Genomic DNA, 17,558 nt, shown 5'->3' with positions numbered 1-17,558 from the left:
AGGGGGAGAGAGGGATCGGTGGGGGTGGGGGCAAGAGAGGGATTGGTGGGGGTGGGGGCGAGAGAGGGATTGGTGGGGGTGGGGCAGGAGAGAAGAGAGGGCTTAGAGGAGGGGGAGAGGGATTAGAGGTGGAGAGGGATCAGAGGCAGAGGGGGATCGGGTGGATAGGGAGGGAGGTGAGACAGAGACAGAGTTTGTGAGAGAGACACAGACAGGCTGCAGAGAGTGAATGTGAGAGAGTGAGTGAGTGTGAGATAAAGAGGGAAGAGTGTGAATGAGAGAGTGAGTGTGCAGGGGAAGAGTGTGAATGTGAGCATGCGTGTAGTGGAGAGAGACAGTGTGGGTGTATGCATGTAGGGGAGAGAGAGAGAGAGTGTGTAGGGGATAGAGAGTGTGTGAGTGTGTAGGGGAGAGAGTGTGTGGATGTCTAGGATAGAGGGAGAATGTGTGGGTGTTGAGGAAAGAGGGAGAGTGTAAGTGTGTAAGGGAGAGAGAGTGTGTGGGTGTGGGGGATAGAGAGAGTGTGGGAGTGTGGGGGATAGAGAGAGTGTGGGAGTGTGTGGGCACAGAGAGAGTGTGAAAGTGTATGGGGCACAGAGAGAGTGTGGGGGATAGAGAGAGTGTGGGTGTAGGGGATAGAGAGAATGTGAGTGTAGGGGATAGAGAGGGTGTGTGAGTGTAAGGGATAGAGAGAGAGTGAGTGTGGGGGATAGAGAGAGTGTGTGAGTGTAAGGGATAGAGAGAGAGAGTGTGAGTGTGGGGGATAGAGAGAGTGTGTGAGTGTAAGGGATAGAGAGAGTGTGTGAGTGTGGGGGATAGAGAGAGAGTGTGAGTGTAAGGGATAGAGACAGTGTGTGAGTGTAAGGGATAGAGAGAGAGAGAGTGAGTGTGGGGGATAGAGAGAGAGAGAGTGTGAGTGTGGGGGAGCGGGCACGACATGGCGCGGTTGCTGTTGCTGCGGGCCCCTTGCTCCGGGTTCCGGGCGCTGCTCGCCGCTTTGCTGCTGGTAGCCGCCTTGCAGCTGCTTTACCTCGGCCTCCTGTCAGGGCTGCACGGCCGCCAGCAGCGGCTCCGCTACTCCCGGCTCTTCCAGGCCGGAGCCCGGCCCGGGGCTGCTCCCGGTGCTGGGGCCCAGGGAGGAGAGTCCGATTCCCGCAGCCCCCCGACCCTGGGCGCGGGGAGGCTGGATCCCAGCGGGCGCTACCGCCTGTACCGGGACGTGAGCCGGAGCCCGGTGGGCCGTAAACCCGGGGGCTTGGAGCTGAGCCTGGCTACCCACAGCTCATTGCACAACCTGTACCATCTGCCGGCCTTGGCACGCCGCTGGCAGGGACCACTGGCAGTAGCTGTGTTCGCTGGCCCCGGGGAACTGAGAGCCAGCCTCCAGCTCATTCACAACCTGGAGGGGCACTGCCCATGCCTGCGAGGTCGGGTCACCTTCACCTTGGTGACTCCCAGCGGGGAGAGGGGTCTCCCGGAGGAAGGGGATGCCCTGGACCCCGGGGCAGAAGAGCCCCTGGTGCTCGGGGCTGGAGAACCCCCGGACCCCCACCCAGCCTGCCATCGGGCCCTCACTCGCCTGCGTCGCTTTGGCCTGGGCCGCACCAACTATGCGCTCACCGCCGGGCCCTACCCGAACAATCTGCTCCGCAACGCAGCCCGGGACGCTCTACCCTCCCGCTACGTCCTGCTCATCGACGTGGACATGCTGCCCAGCGGCGGGCTGCACCCCCTCTTCCTGGAGCTGCTAGCCACCCTGCCCCAGCCGCCACCCGGCCCTGGCCCCGGGCAGGGTGCCAGCGCCCCCACCCCCACCGACCGCACCGTCTTTGTCGTGCCCGCCCTGGAGATGCGTCACACCCGCCGCCTGCCTGAGGACAAGGCCGAGCTCCAGCAGCTGTACCAGGTGGCCGAGGTGCGGCCTTTCTATGCCGAGCTGTGCCCCCGCTGCCAGTCTCCCACCAACTACAGCTGCTGGATCAACCTGCCCAGTGCCAGCGGGCCTGGCCTGCGGGTGGCATACACCCGCCAGTGGACTGACCCCTGGGAGCCCTTCTACATCTCCCGCACCACCGTGCCCCCCTACGATGAGAGGTTCGAGCAGTATGGCTTCAACCGCATCAGTCAGGTGAGCTGTTCGGCTGCGAGGGGCTTCGCCAACCTGGGGTGGGGCAGGCCTGTTAAGTGGGTTATGGAAGCCCAGGTGGTTAATGCAAGTGAGCTGACAGATGAAGAACAGAGTGATAACAGGCAGGATGAGGAATATATATGTGTGTGATGTTTAGAGTGACTGAGCACTTCTACTGTGGAAGCTTCACCAGCCACGGTAATAACTGAGCTTGGGGACAGCGTGAAGCAGGTTATCGATCATTGGCAATAACTTGTTTGTGAATAGCACATTTAATGTGGTAAAATGTCTAAATATTGTGGTTTTGGACACAACTCTTTCACAATTAAACTCAGTGGTTATATAGAGACAGAAACTAGCAGCAGGAACATACATAGAATCCCGGATAACAAGGTGTAGAGCTGGATGAACACAGCAGGCCAAGCAGCATCAGAAGAGCAGGAAGATTGATGTTTCGGGCCTAGACCCTTCTTCAGAAAAATCCCTACAGTGTGTGGAGGTGCTGGTGTTGGACTGGGGTGGACAAGGTCAAAAATCACACGACACCAGGTTACGGTCCAACAGGTTTATTTGAAGATGCAAGCTTTCGGAGTCTCGCTCCTTCTTCAGGTGTCAGTGAGAGAGGTGGCATCAGATACAGAATTTAGAAGCAAAAGATCAAAGGGTCATTGAACCAATGCAAATGTGTCAAACAAACCTAAGAATGCTGTTAAATCTTTAATCAGTTAGAAAGGATTAATATGCAAGTTCCAGAATTTCTTTCAGTCACTGCCCTGTTTTTCACACCAAACTGTATAACTTCATATTTATTTGTGTTGTACTGCATCTGCTATATGTTTGTTCCCCACACACTCAACTTATCTAAATCGCCTTGAAGTCTCCCTGCTCCTCCTCACAATCACACCCAGTTTATTTAGAAATGATGCATCTGGTTCCCTCACTCAGGTCAGTAATGTTATTGTGAATCGCTTAGGGCTGAAACACAGATCCCTGTGGTATGCCATGCCAATCACCGACTGGCACCTATTTATTCTCTCTCTCCAAGGTGTTAAGAAATTCTCAGTCCATGCCAGTATATTACCCCAAATCCCATGCAACTCTTATCAAAACCCTTCTAGAAATCGAAATATACCATCTCCACTGGCTTTCCTTTATCTATTCTGCTAGTTACATCCTCAAAATAAACTCCTGTAGATTAGTTAAGCAAGATTTCCCTTTCATAAACCCATACTGACTTTGTCTCAATCCATTAATGATTTCTAAGTAAAAACTGAAAGAACTGCGGATGCTGTAAATCAGAAACAAAAACAGAAGTTGCTGGAAAAGCTCAGCAGGTCTGGCAGCATCCAACAACTTCTGTTGTTAATGATTTCTATGTGTTCTGTAATCACATCTTTTATAATAGATCATAAAGAAGGTGTATGGTACGCTTGCCTTTATTGCTCAGTACATTGAGTATTGGAGTTGAGAGGTCATGGTGTGGCTGTACAGGACATTGGTTAGACCACTTTTGGAATACTGTGTGCAATTCTGGTCGCTCTGCTGTAGGAAGGATGTTGTGAAACTTGAAAGGGTTCAGAAAAGATTTACAAGGATGTTGCCAGGGTTGGAGGGTTTGAGCTACAGGGAGAGGCTGAATATGCTGGGGCTATTTTCCCTGGAGCATCGGAGGCTGAGTGGCGATCTTATAGAGGTTTATAAAATCATGAGGGGCATGGATAGGGTGAATAGCCAAGGTGTTTTCCCCAGGGTGGGGGAGTCCAGATCTAGAGGGCATAGGTTTAAGGTGAGAGGGGAAGGATTTAAAAGGGAACTAAGGGGCAATTTTTTCACACAGAGGGTGGTGTGTGTATGGAACGAGCTGCCAGAGGAAGCGGTGGAGGCTGGCACAATTACAACTTTGAAAGGCATCTGGATGTGTACATGATTGGGAAGGGTTTAGAGGGATATGGGCTAAAAGCTGGCAACTTTATGACTCTATTACTAATGGACTCCCGTTAGGTTAATTAGTCTGCAACTCTCTTGTGTTTTTTTCTCTCCCTCCTTTTTTTAAAGCAGTGGGGTTACATTCACCACCCTCCAATCTGTTGCACCAGAATCTATAGAAGTTTGGAAGATGACCACTAATGAAGCCAATATTTCCAGGTCCCTTCCTTTAGTACTGTGGGGATGTAGATTATTCAAGCCCTGTGAATTTGTTAGACTTTAACCCCATTCATTTCACGAGCACCATGTTTTTAATATCACTGATTTTCGTCAATTACACCTCCCTGTGGACCCTTGGTTCCCCAATATTTGTGAGAGGTTATTTGTGTCGTCTTTTCTGAAGATGGACTGAAGTCTGCGTTTGTTTTCTCTGCAATTTCTTTGGTTGGCCCCTCAGACTTTCCCTAGCTCTGGACTGTAAGGGACCTGTGTTTGTCTTCCCAAATCTCTGGTCTCCGTATTATTTTGTTTGTAAGAATGACGAGTTGAAACAAAGGCTACATGTTGTTGGAGCTCACCACAATTTAAACATTGCAGCTGTGTAAAACTTCCGTTAGGCCACATGTGGAGTATTGTGTGGAGTTCTGCTCATCAGAGGTTTACCAGGATGTTGCCTGGATTGGAGTGCATTAGCCATTAGAAGAGACTGATTTGATTTGATTTATTAGTGTCATGTTGAGTCACAGAGATATACAGCATGGAAACAGACTCTTTGGTCCAATTCGTTCAGGCAGACCTAAATTAATCCAGTCCCATTTGCCAGCATTTGGCCCATATCCCTCTAAACCCTTCTTATTCATATACCCATCCATTAAGTGTTGTAATTGTACCAGCCTCCACCACTTCCTCTGGCAGCTCATTCCATACATGCACCACCCTCTGTGCGAAAAAGTTGTCCCTTAGTTCCCTTTTAAATCTTTCCCCTCTCACCTTAAACCTATGTCCCTCTAGTTTTGGACTCCCCCACCCTGGAGAAAAGACCTTGTCTCTTCACCCTGTCCATGCCCCTCATGATTTTATAAACCTCTACAAGCCTCCGACGCTCGGGGAAAATAGCCCCAGCCTATTCAACCTCTCCCTATAGCTCAAACCCTCCAACCCTGGCAACAACCCTTTCAGGTTTCACAACATCTTTCCTGTAGCAGGGAGAACAGAATTGAACGCAGTATTCCAAAAGTGGCCCTAACCAATGTCCTGTACAGTGACTTGGTGAAACAGAACTTGAACCTTGCTGAAAAGTGAAAGCTGTTGCTGAGTCTTTCCATCTTCACTCATCAGGACAAATGCAAGAATGCCAAATTTGAAATGACCACAAAGACCCAAAAATAGAATCTTGGATGTGATTCCACAGTTAGCGATGGTGCTGAACAATTCTGAGGGTGTTTTTGCTACCCAAGTAGCTATTTAGGATAATCAGTCAAAAGGTGGCTCATACTGTTTGAGTAGAAGCAACATACTTGTTACAGATCCATTCTCTGCAAAACGAAAGGGAAGCAATAGCCTAGTGGTTTTATCGCTGGACAGTTAAGCCAGAGAGCCAGGTAATGTCTCTGGGATGTGGGTTCGAATCCTGCCACGGCAGATGGTGGAATTTGAATTCAATTAAAATCTGGAAATAAGAGTCTAATGATGACCATGAATCCATTGCTGATTGTTGGAAAAACCCATCTGGTTCACTAATGTCCTTTAGGGAAGGGTCTGGCCTACATGTGACACCAGACCCATAGCAATGTGGTTGACTCTTAAACTGCCCTCTAGGCAATAAATGGTTGGCCTAGCCAGCAACGCCCTCATCCTGTGAATGAATAAAGAAAAACAAAGGGAATGTTTTCAAGTGTTGTGCCTTTTCCTAGGTTCCCAGAAACTTGGAGAGCTACTATTTTCCCCTATCAACCCTTTGGACCTGCTGTGCCATTCAGTATAATAATAGCTGATCATCCAACTCAGTCTCCTGTTCCTGCTGCTCTGCAATGCAGTATGTTGCCAACGGCATGGGTTCAATTCCTGTACTGTTTGAGGCATATGGCATGCTTGCCTTCATTGGAAGGGGCATTGAGTATAAGAATAGGCAAGTGAAATAGAACTTCAGTTAGGCCATATTTGGGATATTGCGTACAGTTCTGGTCACCACATTACCAGAAGGACGTGGATGCTTTGGAGAGGTTACAGAAAAGATTTCCCAGGATGTTGCCTGATTTGGGGGGATTTTAGCTATGAATAAAGGCTGGATAGACTGGGTTTGTTCTGACTGGAAGGCAGGAGTTTGAGGGGTGACCTCATAGAAGTTTATAAGATTGTGAATGGCATGGATAGTGTGGAAAGTATGAGACTTTTTCCCAGGGTGGAGGGGTCAGTTACTAGGGGACACAGGTTCAAGGGGCAGTTTAAAAGAGATGCGTGAGGCAAGTTTTTCACACAAAGGCTGATGAGTGCCTGGAATGTGCTGCCAGAGGAGGGGGTGGAAGCAGACACAGTAGCAGCATTTAAGAAGCACCTGGATGAATACATGAATAGGAAGGGAATAGTGGGATACGGATCGTGTAAGTGAAGACAGTTTTAGTATGGAAGGGCAAAATGTGTTGGCATATGCTTGGAGGGCCAACCTCTCCCCTCATCACCAGCTCTCTCTCTCTGATGAGAGAGCAGCTCTACAGCTGGTACGGTTATGGCAAAGTTATCTATTTTTAATATGTAACTCTCTGCAAACGCATTAAGATTTGAGTGTCTTGGAGTGGCGCTGTGGCTCAGTGGTTAGCACCGCTGCCCCATAGCACCAGGGACATGTGTTCGATTCCACGCTCAGGCGACTGTCTGTGTGGAGTTTGCACATTCTCCCCGTGTCTGCGTGGGTTTCCTCCCACAGTCCAAAGATGTGCAGGTTAGGGTGGATTAGCTATGCTTAATTGTCCATCGTGTCCAGGGATGTTAGGCTTGGTGGATTGGCTGTGGGAAATGCAGGGTTATCGGGACAGGGTGGAAGGAATGGGCTTGTGCTGTGGGGTAGGGCAGAAACAGAGAGATTTGGTTTGCCTCGGAGTTTTGGTTTTATCTTCTTCCCCTGGCATTTCGGTGACCTTCTAACAGAGGGCTCGAGTTAAATCATTGCTTTATTTGCACTCTCTCGGCCAGGCCTGTGAGCTCCACGTCGCTGGCTACAGTTTTGCAGTGTTGGACAATGCCTTCCTCATCCACAAAGGCTTCAAGCTGGCCAGCGAGTTCCACCCGCAGAAAGACGAGGAGAACAGACGCAACAGGATCCTCTTTCGCCAGTTCAAACAGGAGCTGAAGTTAAAATACCCTGACTCACCCTACCGGTGCTGAAATCAATCCCTCTAGTCTTCGTCACTGGTCAGAGGATGCCTTCACTCACTGGAGAAGCAAGGGACAGACTCCCCTCTCGTTCCATGAGAGGTAATTCTCACTGATGCTATCCTGCCTCTGTTGCAGGGAGCTGAAAGACAATTTTAGCCTGTCCACATGTTGGTTGTGAGAAGCAAATTCTGGGATATTTTAAAATAAATACCGAAAGAACTGCAGATGCTGGAAATCAGAAACAGAAATTGCCAGAAAAGCTCAGGAGGTTTGGCAGAACATGGAGAGGTCAGTTAACATTTTGGGCCATAGGCACAGCTGTGCAGCAAAGAAACAGACCCTTCAGTCCAATTGTCCATGCCAAACAGATATCCTAAATTATTCTAACAAGGTGTAGAGCTGGATGAACACAGCAGGCCAAGCAGCATCAGAGGAGCAGGAACGCTGACGTTTTGGGTCTGGACCCTTCTATTATCTCCTAAATTATTCTAGTCCCATTTGCCAGTCCAGTGACCCTTAGAGCTGACAGTAGCCAGAAAAAAGTTGATTTTTTTTTTGCATAAGATGGGGGAAGAGGGAGTAAACAATAGGTAGAGCCTAAAGAGAACAATTAACAAAGGAGTGGATAATGTTCAGCCTGGGAAAATAAATAGCTATTAATGGGGGGCTGTTAGTGACTCAATGAGTTGTGTAATAGCAAACCATGTGATAACAAGGCCTTGTGTGTCAGGTAGTGGGGCTAAGGACACAGGAGAACCTGCTGGGTTCAGTTGAATTCCAATTTTTGAGGCATATCCTCAACCCAACCCAACCCTTGTTATCAGAGATAGTAACTGCTTATGCTGGATTCAGAGATAAGTGTAGCTCTGGAGAAACACAGCAGGCTAGGCAGCATTACAGCAGAAAAGTTGGTGTCACAGAAACATCAACCTTCCTGCTCCTCTAATGCTGCCTGGGCTGCTGTGTTCTTCCAGCTCCACAATGTGTTATCACAGTCTGCTATTATGCACATTGTAGGAGCTGTTCATTCTCCTTACGCTGTTAGCAAACCTTTGTCTTCTCCCTTTGGGCTCTATTCTGTCTTCACATTGTTTACTCCTTATCCCCTCCCCACCATATCACATGAAGTAAAACCTGGTTACCATTAGTTCTGAGATTTAGTTCAGCCAGATCCTCTGTGCTTTTTCAGCTGGATTCTTTCCAAGCTGGGAGATTGTTGAAGGAAAGGTTCCTAGAATACTGGAATTCACACTACAAAGCTGATACAGGATGTCACTGCAAAAGGCAGTACTAGACAACAAAACACAAGAGCATGAATAGGCTATTGCTGCTTCTGGTTTGCTTGGCTGTTCCCGAGATCATAGCTGATCGTTTAACCCTCAACTGCACAGTCCCTTAAAAATCAGCCTCCTGGATCCATACCTCAAATCTGAATTCTAAAATCCAGGAATAACAGACCCAGTGTACAAAGAGGGCTGTTACTGTGCACACCAGTAGCAATTGGACCATCTATTGCTATCAGGCTCTGAGGGAGTGAAGGAGTGTCACTGTCCTGTTTTAGATGCAAGACCCAACCAGTGCTACTGCTGCAAAGTGCCAGTATCAGTATTGTTTCATCTCCAATCCACCCAAATGTTAAATCATCCAGCTCACTTACCCTGCAGCCACAGGGGTGTGATTCCTCTGGGCTGGAAGCAGCCAGGAGTTGTATTTGTACATTTTGTATTATAAATGTAACATGAATAAATTTAAATTAATTCCCAGAAGTTGGGTTATGCTCCTTCCTTCAGAAATCATTATTCCACCACCTACCCTCCTTCCCAAACAGCCGATCCATTGATTTGGTGGTAACTTCAGAAACATGACAATAGACAGAAGGGTCAGAAAACAAGTTTATTTCAATTAGACCATAAAAACAACTTCACAACTTTCTGGTCCAGGAAGCAGCACGAAACAGGTAGCATAGATTCCATGCAAAGGTGGTAACCAACGTATTTATGCAATGATGATCAAATTCCTTGTATCTGCACCTGTGAAAAGCAACATAGTATTTGAGGAACAGGCCCTTTGATCTCAGCCCAATACAAATTACAGCTACAGGCAGGTTTGCTTTTATACTGCCATAGCCATCACCACTTGCAAATGGAGACTGAAACAAGTCACTTTGAGATGGTAGTCAACTAGTACTCCAGCTGAGACTATATTGCCCCTCACTGCTGAGGAAAATCAAACACGAGACTAAAGTGAGCAATGCACATTGTTAAACTTCAACTCACCTGAATCTAACTCAACATTCCCTTGTGCAGCCACCCCACTTGCTGTCATTACATTGTGCACAGCAGGGTGTCCTGCTGGATCATGCTTAGGTCCATGCCAATGGACACTAGTAATGGGAGTGGTGCTCTTCACTCCAACACCTGCAAAAAAGGACAGGTACATTTTAAGTTTCACACCACCAAAAATTACTGGCACTGGAACATATCTGTCCCTAGAGAGCTCTTCATGTATGAGTGCATTCAATTCTTAGATTCTGGCTCCTTACAGTCCATTAAATTCAACACAGGATGAGGAAAAAAAACATTGTTTCAGTGGCCCTTCTGGGCACAGGGTACCACAGCACTGCATTATTGAAGACATCAGTACAGTACACCATTGAGAACTCTTCTCATTCTAAAATTACTCAGAACCCTGACTGCTGTTCTCCATTGTGGAAAAAAATGATCACGCTGCACCTGCAGTTGAGAAGTTCCATTTCTTCCCCCTGCTCATCTCACCTTGATTTGTACCTGCTAACCTGCAAGGAAAATCTGGTCAGGTTGCAATCACAAAACCAGTTGACAAACTGGGAGATAATAGCAGCTGTTCATCTTAGCCTGAAAGACATCAGCACCCCACATGGCTGTGTCAGACTTCATCCCTGCAGATATATAGAGGTAGTTGGGAGCACTGAATAAAATCACAAGCCAAAGGGGCCACCTAGTTGAATAGTTTAAACTCATTCAATGCTGGTGGTACATACACCAGTTTGAGGGTACCAAGAACATTAAACATGCAGAATACTGGTTGCTCACTGTAGACAGTGGTTTTCTTCATCCTGGCAAGCTTTTCAATGGCAATCAGACACTATACCAATCAGTCATTGGATAAAAATCAGACTGGGGCGGTAATGTCGTCATCACAAGAGCCAGAACAAAGCAAGCACTCATCTTCAAATTCAAACAGTCTGGATTCAGAACTGATATCAGGGAAGGGGTTTAGAGTTACAGCCTAACACCAATGTCCCACAGGAATGGGAAGAAGTCAGGGTGGACAACTGGAGTTTGATCAGTCTAACTTGCACTGGGACCAAAATGCAAATCAGAGGCGGAGGCAGAGTTCAGCTCTCAGATCAGAATGATCAGGACACAGAAACCCACCTGGTTCCAAATAGAGGATCCTGAAGTCAGCCACATCTGTAATGAAGGAGACAAGGAGATCAGTACACAGCTGGTGCCTCCCCACAACAGTCCAGTCCCTGCCATTTTAAACTGCATCAGATAGGTTGGTGACATCAGAAATTGTTCAGGCGAACGAAATTCCACTTAAGATCATCAGACTGCAGCATTAAGAGCTCCCAAGGACCTTGTTTCTACAGTGACCTTCACCTGTTCTGAAAGGGCTTCAGTCACTTACAGCATTAGAAATGTGGCTGTAATATGCGGCAAGTGGCCTTGTGGACTCCTCCCCCACACCACAGCATTTCCTCAGCTTAAAATTCCATGCAGGAAGCCTTTGAACTGCAAACACTTACCAGGTCAGTACAAGGCCCACCATCTTAGTTCAGGCTGAAAGGGAATGAGAAAAGAATGGTTAGGAACTGAAGCCAGTAGAGCCTCAGGTTTGAAGCAACACCTGGAGTCACTCAGGGTGTTCAATGTCTTTTCACACAGGGTCAAAGTGAGCTAAGAATCATCACTGGACTGTTTACAGAAAAGAGCAGCGTCACCTTTTGAGAAGAGCCTCCAGATAGCAGCCTCAAGCCAAGAAACACTGATCGCCCCTTTTGTTCAGGGGCCCCCACTTGCAAGGAAAGAGATGATTCCACTGGGAACTTGGTTGCATCAGTTGGACTGACCTAGTTTTTTTTGGGGGGGGTGACACCCACAATGGATAAACTCTTAACAGGCAATGGAAAGAATGGAAGAGATACAAGGACAAAGCTCCTCACACACCAGGCTGTAGTAAATGGAGCTAGGAGCAGTGCAACACCAGGGAACTGCTCAGGCTGGCCATCATCTTTCAGGACAATGTGTAGACAGTCTTTGGGAAACACTCACTATGTAGACCAAGCCACAGCACCCAAGAATACTGCCATCACAGCTCATTATCAAAACAGAAGACACTGCCCACTGTGCTGGGAAGACCACTCACCTGGTTTGAGAGAATGTCGACGTAGTAACCTTCAGTCACCTAGAAGAAAAAGCAAACAGCATTGGAAAAAGCACTCTCCTTGCCTCCCAACCCAGCATCCCCATTAGCAGCTAAATTGTCCCATCAGACTGTTTGGAAAACAAGCAATCTTCATTCCATACTGAGAGAGACAGTGGGTTCACCTTTGCAGGTTCTGCCCCTACACAGCACATAAGACATGGACTATCATCACAGGGACAAAAACCCACACCAACAGGATTGGGGGTGCAGAACAGAAATTCAGCCCAGACTTAAACTCTGTCTGGAAAGGCTCATGGACACAGATTCAGTAACTTGAAAGAGGTACTGACAGCAAAGTTTAATTAAGTCAAAGGTCAGAGGGTGGGTGAAAATGTAAGATGGACATCACAATCCATCACCCTCCTGAATAGCAAGATGGGATAGAAAGGCTCAAGTAGCCAACCTCTGCTCTGAATTTGTATGTTTTTAGAAACAGGTCAGGGACTAATTGCTGAACCAAGTCAGCAGAGGCCAAGGGCCGAGCAAATGCCTTCCATGCTCTGATTAACTGTTTCAAAAGTTTCAAACTGCACTGGACAGCCAAGTGGGTCACTGTTGGCTTGGACATGACTCTCCATATAAACATTACAGTCAGAACCAAGTTCTCTGCACAAGACAGGGGAACACTATCAACACCCCAAAACTGCAGGCTCAAGGCTGGGACTTCAATGTGCAAAAACAGCAAGGATTGCTGGCAGCTCTAGATCAGGTTTCAGTTAAAAGAACATCACTCACCAGGCATACACTCCCACACTTCAGAGTCGGACCTGAAACAGAACACAGTTAAGTAGCTGCAGGCTGATGTTGGGAACAAACCTTGAGAAAGGCCAGCTGGTTTGATCAGGGCTTTGGTGACTTCAGCGCATCACTCGACAATGTCGTCCGCACACAGGCCAATGCCTGTTTATCATCCTCTCAAACCATTTGCAGGCACACGTACTCCAGAACTAAACCATTTCATGTGAAGGTTACGGACCCAGTGCACTTCAGCAGTGCAGTGATGCAACTCACCAACCCCTCTACTGGTTGACTCCTTACTGGAGTCATGTGAGCTGACATGGCATTTCAAACTATTCAACCATGGCGGGATCACCAAACCTGGCTGGAGCACCTTGTGATAATTAGCTATTCCACATCACATGATGGAAAATTAGTCACAACATCCCTTCCCAGAATAGCTCAGCAGTTGTTAATGCAACCAGTCTGAACTCAGCACCCACACCCCTTTGGGGCCTGGAAGGGCTGTTTTTCCTCACCCCCAGAAGCCTCACTCACCCATCATATGCATTCATTCCTTCTGACATCAGTCCATGTTATGCTCAGCCATCCTGCAAATAAGAGGCAGTAAGAGAGTCACTAATCAGAGTAGCAGCCCACTGCAGCCTGGAGTCTCCTCTGTACCTGCACCAATCAGAATGCCACCAGGCTGTTGCTCAGCATCAGGTTCTCAGACGAACGAGACTTCATTTCAAAACATCATTTGGAACAGGTAGGCTCCCAGCAGCTGCCCCACAGCCAGATCTCAGCTATCAGCACATAACACCAGTGTCTTAAGTCTACCTTTGCAGGTAACTGGGTGCTGCACTCCTAAACCAATTCAGCACTGACCACTTTGATTAGGGCACTCAGTACATTCAGATGCTGAACAGGTCCCAGTGTACCCTGACAGAACTCACCACTACACGCAGCATGGTTGAGTAAATTTGAAGAGACCATTTGGACCAGCAGCAAGAGATGGGTAGAGATTCAACAAATACTTTTTCTCCCTGTCAGTCAAAATCTCAGGGCAGTCATCTAGGAGTAACAACTTGTTTGAGCGCACAGAACAGGTATCTCAAACTCCCAAAACCATCAGTAAAAATACACAGGCATGACTGAGTCTGTAACAACAGCAGCCCCAGGAAACTGGAATGCTGCCTCTTCCCAACTATTCTTACCTGAAGGACAGACATCCTCAGTACATGCTGCAAGGTCACAATGCAGTGCCAAATCTGCCAAGAGAAAAAGCAGTGTTAACTTAGATAGCCAACAGAATAGAGAGAGACAGCAGAGAACCTACTGCTGCTCTCAGTCCAAGTTCGGCATCAACTTCAATTCAGATATATGCTTGTCTGTTTTAGATCATCATTGAAACACAGCAGGTTTTATGGCCACAATCAACACTGACCCTCCTCAACTTTCTATGGGTGAACACCACAAGTTACTAAATTATGGGGGAGTGAGACCCCAAGCTTTATTTCAGGCCAGCAGCCCCTTTCTCTTTACTCTTCCATGGGGTATGGGGATCACTGGCAAGGACAGCCTTTATTACCACCCTGTAATTTCCTATAAATGTGCATGTGCCTGGGCCTTTTCAGTCAGCCACAATCCTGTGGATCTGGATTCATGTCAGTACACACAAGACATTGTCCCTGCCAAAGGAGATCAGTGGTCTAGGTGGGATTTTATAATAAGTTAGATTTAGTTTTGCCACATAGGAGGCCAGATTTCAATTCCAAAATACTCATTAATTCACAATGGTAGCATTTGAACTCATGCCCCCCAAATACATTAGTCTGGGTCTCTGAATTACTTATCCAGCAGCATGAGCACATCACCTCCCTGCAAATTTCTGCAGCTACCCTCAATTTCTCAGGGCTAAAGCCCAAACAGGATTCAAGTGGGAGATCTGACTTGAATGACCTGCAAGGCTCAAGACATTCCCACAGAACAGCACGTGTGCTGTGGATCAACTATGCCTGACTCAGACGTTTTCTATCCACCTCTTGTACCTGCAGCAAGCACATTCCCATCCCACCACTAACTTCAGTGGTGAGGGTAGAAGTAAATCCTTCTTCACTTAACCAGAAGGTTAGAATCCATACTGGTCCCCTCCCATTGTACTTAGCAGCACAGCTCCTTCTCCAGCTCATCTGCCCTTTGGAAGTACCCAGCCTGCAAGCTGCAGAATCTGGGCATTTGAATCAGCTATCAGTGATGTTTTAAAACTGAGCCCTGAATTCTGAGTGGAGGTGGAGGACACTGATATAGATTTGATTTTTCTTATCATCATGTGTACTCCAGTACACGAGTACTGTGAAAAGTGTACAATGTCACCACCCAAGGCACCATCTTAGGTACAAGCACCTAGGTACAGAATTTTAAGAACAAGATAGAAACAAAGAACAAAGTTAGAAGTTTAACATTGCACACCAACATAATGCTCACCTTGAGGTTTGCCATGACTACAGTCAAGGCGGAACCTGTAAGAAAAACAGTTTTTTAGAAACTTTGGTGGTGCCCAAGTCAGGGTTGTGACATTAACAGGAGCATTTCCATCAACTTTGTGATAAGTTCGCTAATTAAATAAGGGGCCAGTAGCAGCTGCCACAACATTTTAACAGCTCACACATGGGTATTATAATCAACTTCATTGACAAAGTCCGAGGAAAAGTGGCTCTGCCAGGGCAGTTCATTGGGCATCAGATGGTGCAGCACCTCAGTGCTACTCAGCAAAATGGGAAAGCTTCTACATGGAATATGCAGAAAGAGAGAGTTCATGTTATCATCTTCGTAGCACTAGTCACACACTGCCCCTGGTTCACTGAATCCCAAACTGTTGCAAAGGCTTCCACCTTTGCAACTGGTGGCAACAAGGCCATGGCAAGTACTAAATTACAGAATCTAATAAACATGCTGACTTGGGCTCACAGCTCAAGTCAGGCCCAGCCAGAATACTGAAGGCACTATACTCCCGTTTCCCCAGGGATCTCCACTCACTCACTCACCTCTCGCTCATTCCTTTCAGGATCAGCCCTTGTCCTGTTCAGCTGGTCTGAAAACAAGGAAGACAAATAATTAACCTGAGCACCAGTCTGCCTCAGAACAATTTTGGGGTAAGGGGCAGGCCAGTCAGAACTGACAGGAAGAGGATTTTGGCTATTCACAAGAGTGAACAAACATATAGGGATACTACATCAGCATAGTTTTCCAAAGTGTCCCCCAAATCATCAAATACGTAACACTGACAATGCTGCTTATAGCCTCACCCTGGTTGGGCTCATTTCTCATTTGAGAAGTCACTAACTGGGTACGAATCCCCAATTAACTTTTTTATTTCTAGGACAATAATATTGCTGGCAAGAGTTAGGGCTCACAATCCCACCAAATCAACCACTGTCAGCAATAAAATTCAAAACATACTCCAAAGTGCATAAAGCTCCTATATCAGAATATAAACTGAAACAGTGCAAAAGTTGTAAAAAAAAAGCAGAGAATACATGCTCAGGAAAGACACTGTAGGAAGGGGGAGAAGAGGAGATTCAGGGAAGCATGCTGCAAGGGGTAAAAGGAGAGGGAAAGGGATATTTAGGAGAGCCAATTGCAAAGGGAATAGGAGAAGAAAGGGATATTTAGGGAAACATACTGCAAAGGGAAGGTAACGGGGAAGATGAGGAAAGCATGATAATAATGGGGCAGAAAAAAAGAAAAATCCCTACAGATGCGGGGATTTAGCTAACCCTCGCTCGTGGTGGGACAGGATCCAGGTTTGCAAGCGGCAGCCCTCAGTCTCAGAACACTAGATCAAGCTCTAATCACAGGGAGAGTCATCACAGGTCTGTGAATGAAAGTGCTCATCATCGAGAGGGAAGGGAGACGCCATCGGGGAAAATAAAGACCGGGCGGTGAGAGATGGAGCCAGCCGAATACGGCAGGAGGGGAAGAGCCGGGAATATCGGGGTACGGGAGGTCCGATGGCGGCGGATTATCCAGGTTTCCCTCCGACCAAACGCTCACTTACCTCCAGAGGATGCGACAAAATGGCCGATCACACGCCGCTCCCTCCATTTTATAGTACGGCGCCCCGGGGCATGCTGGGATGGAAGGCCCTCGGCCACAAATAATAAATAAAAATCATCATTTTTTTCCCCCAAAACAGATTATTCCATCACTTGACTGGAAATAAATTGACGGGATTTTCTTTTTTAAAAAGTGGGCCCACCACTTCCGTGTTAGCAGTTTATTTTGGCGCGAAAGGGGTTGGCTATTTTCCCGCCACCAGTGGTAGCCTCAGTTCCTTCCTTCCTTTTCACTTTCTTCTCTCCAACAATATTGCATATCAAACTACATGTGTTTTGCATTAAAGAATGTAACGATTGTAGACTATCCTGCCTATCCTCCCTTCTGGTAGCTCCTTTCTTTAAAAAAAAAGGGACGTTAAACCAGTCCAGTTTTACTTAACCCACAATCCTATCCCAATTCAGTTCCCCCCTGGCAAGAAGAACTGTGACCCCTCTCCTTGCCCAGTGTGGTGGAGCTCAGAGGGCCAGGAGGTTTTGTCAAAGAGAAGTGCAGAATTAAGAGGCCACATGGAGAAAGTGGTTAAGGAAAAACTTTTCTGCTCTGTAGAAAGGTCAATAACCAGGGGGCATAGAATCATTGAACACCTATGGCGTGGAAACAAGCCACTCAGCCCATCAAGTTCACCCCAGCCCTCTGAATAGCATTTCACCCAAACCCACTCCCTTACCCTATAATCTGCATTTCCCATGGCTAATGCACCTAACTTACACATCCCTGTACACTGGCATAGTTTTAAAGTAGGGAGCAGGAGAAGCAAAAAAAATGGTGTGAGGAAAATGTTTTCACCCCCCCACCCCGAGAGGATGTATTAAATTTCACT

The 17,558-nt window shown here is 47.2% G+C and overlaps 1 protein-coding gene, 1 long non-coding RNA gene and 3 other non-coding genes across 5 annotated transcripts; 1 reads left to right on the top strand and 4 right to left on the bottom strand.

Annotated features, from left to right (window-relative positions):
* The first annotated feature begins 924 nt into the window (after positions 1 to 924).
* b4gat1 (beta-1,4-glucuronyltransferase 1) lies at positions 925 to 7,811 on the top strand. Its single transcript, XM_048619758.1, has 2 exons — positions 925 to 2,128; positions 7,244 to 7,811. Exons 1-2 carry the CDS (start codon positions 938 to 940, stop codon positions 7,433 to 7,435), a joined length of 1,383 nt encoding a protein of 460 aa, XP_048475715.1. The 5' UTR covers positions 925 to 937; the 3' UTR covers positions 7,436 to 7,811.
* A 1,489-nt stretch (positions 7,812 to 9,300) lies between these two features.
* Positions 9,301 to 16,726, bottom strand: LOC109924164. Its single transcript, XR_007266014.1, has 11 exons — positions 16,677 to 16,726; positions 15,664 to 15,710; positions 15,104 to 15,138; positions 13,834 to 13,887; positions 13,172 to 13,224; positions 12,632 to 12,663; positions 11,837 to 11,875; positions 11,217 to 11,250; positions 10,843 to 10,878; positions 9,703 to 9,843; positions 9,301 to 9,456 (listed from the first exon to the last, which is right to left on the bottom strand). It is a non-coding gene; the product is annotated as an uncharacterized LOC109924164 (long non-coding RNA).
* Positions 10,537 to 10,613, bottom strand: LOC125487703. The gene has a single exon (XR_007266070.1). It is a non-coding gene; the product is annotated as a small nucleolar RNA SNORD31 (small nucleolar RNA).
* On the bottom strand, positions 11,954 to 12,073 carry LOC125487704. The gene has a single exon (XR_007266071.1). It is a non-coding gene; the product is annotated as a small nucleolar RNA SNORD22 (small nucleolar RNA).
* Positions 15,380 to 15,452, bottom strand: LOC125487702. Its single transcript, XR_007266069.1, has one exon. It is a non-coding gene; the product is annotated as a small nucleolar RNA SNORD26 (small nucleolar RNA).
* Positions 16,727 to 17,558: the final 832 nt, after the last annotated feature.

The sequence above is a fragment of the Rhincodon typus genome, chromosome 43 (genome assembly GCF_021869965.1).
Source record: "Rhincodon typus isolate 14 chromosome 43, sRhiTyp1.1, whole genome shotgun sequence".
Classification (NCBI taxonomy): domain Eukaryota; kingdom Metazoa; phylum Chordata; class Chondrichthyes; order Orectolobiformes; family Rhincodontidae; genus Rhincodon; species Rhincodon typus.
This window is presented reverse-complemented; position numbering and strand designations above follow the sequence as displayed.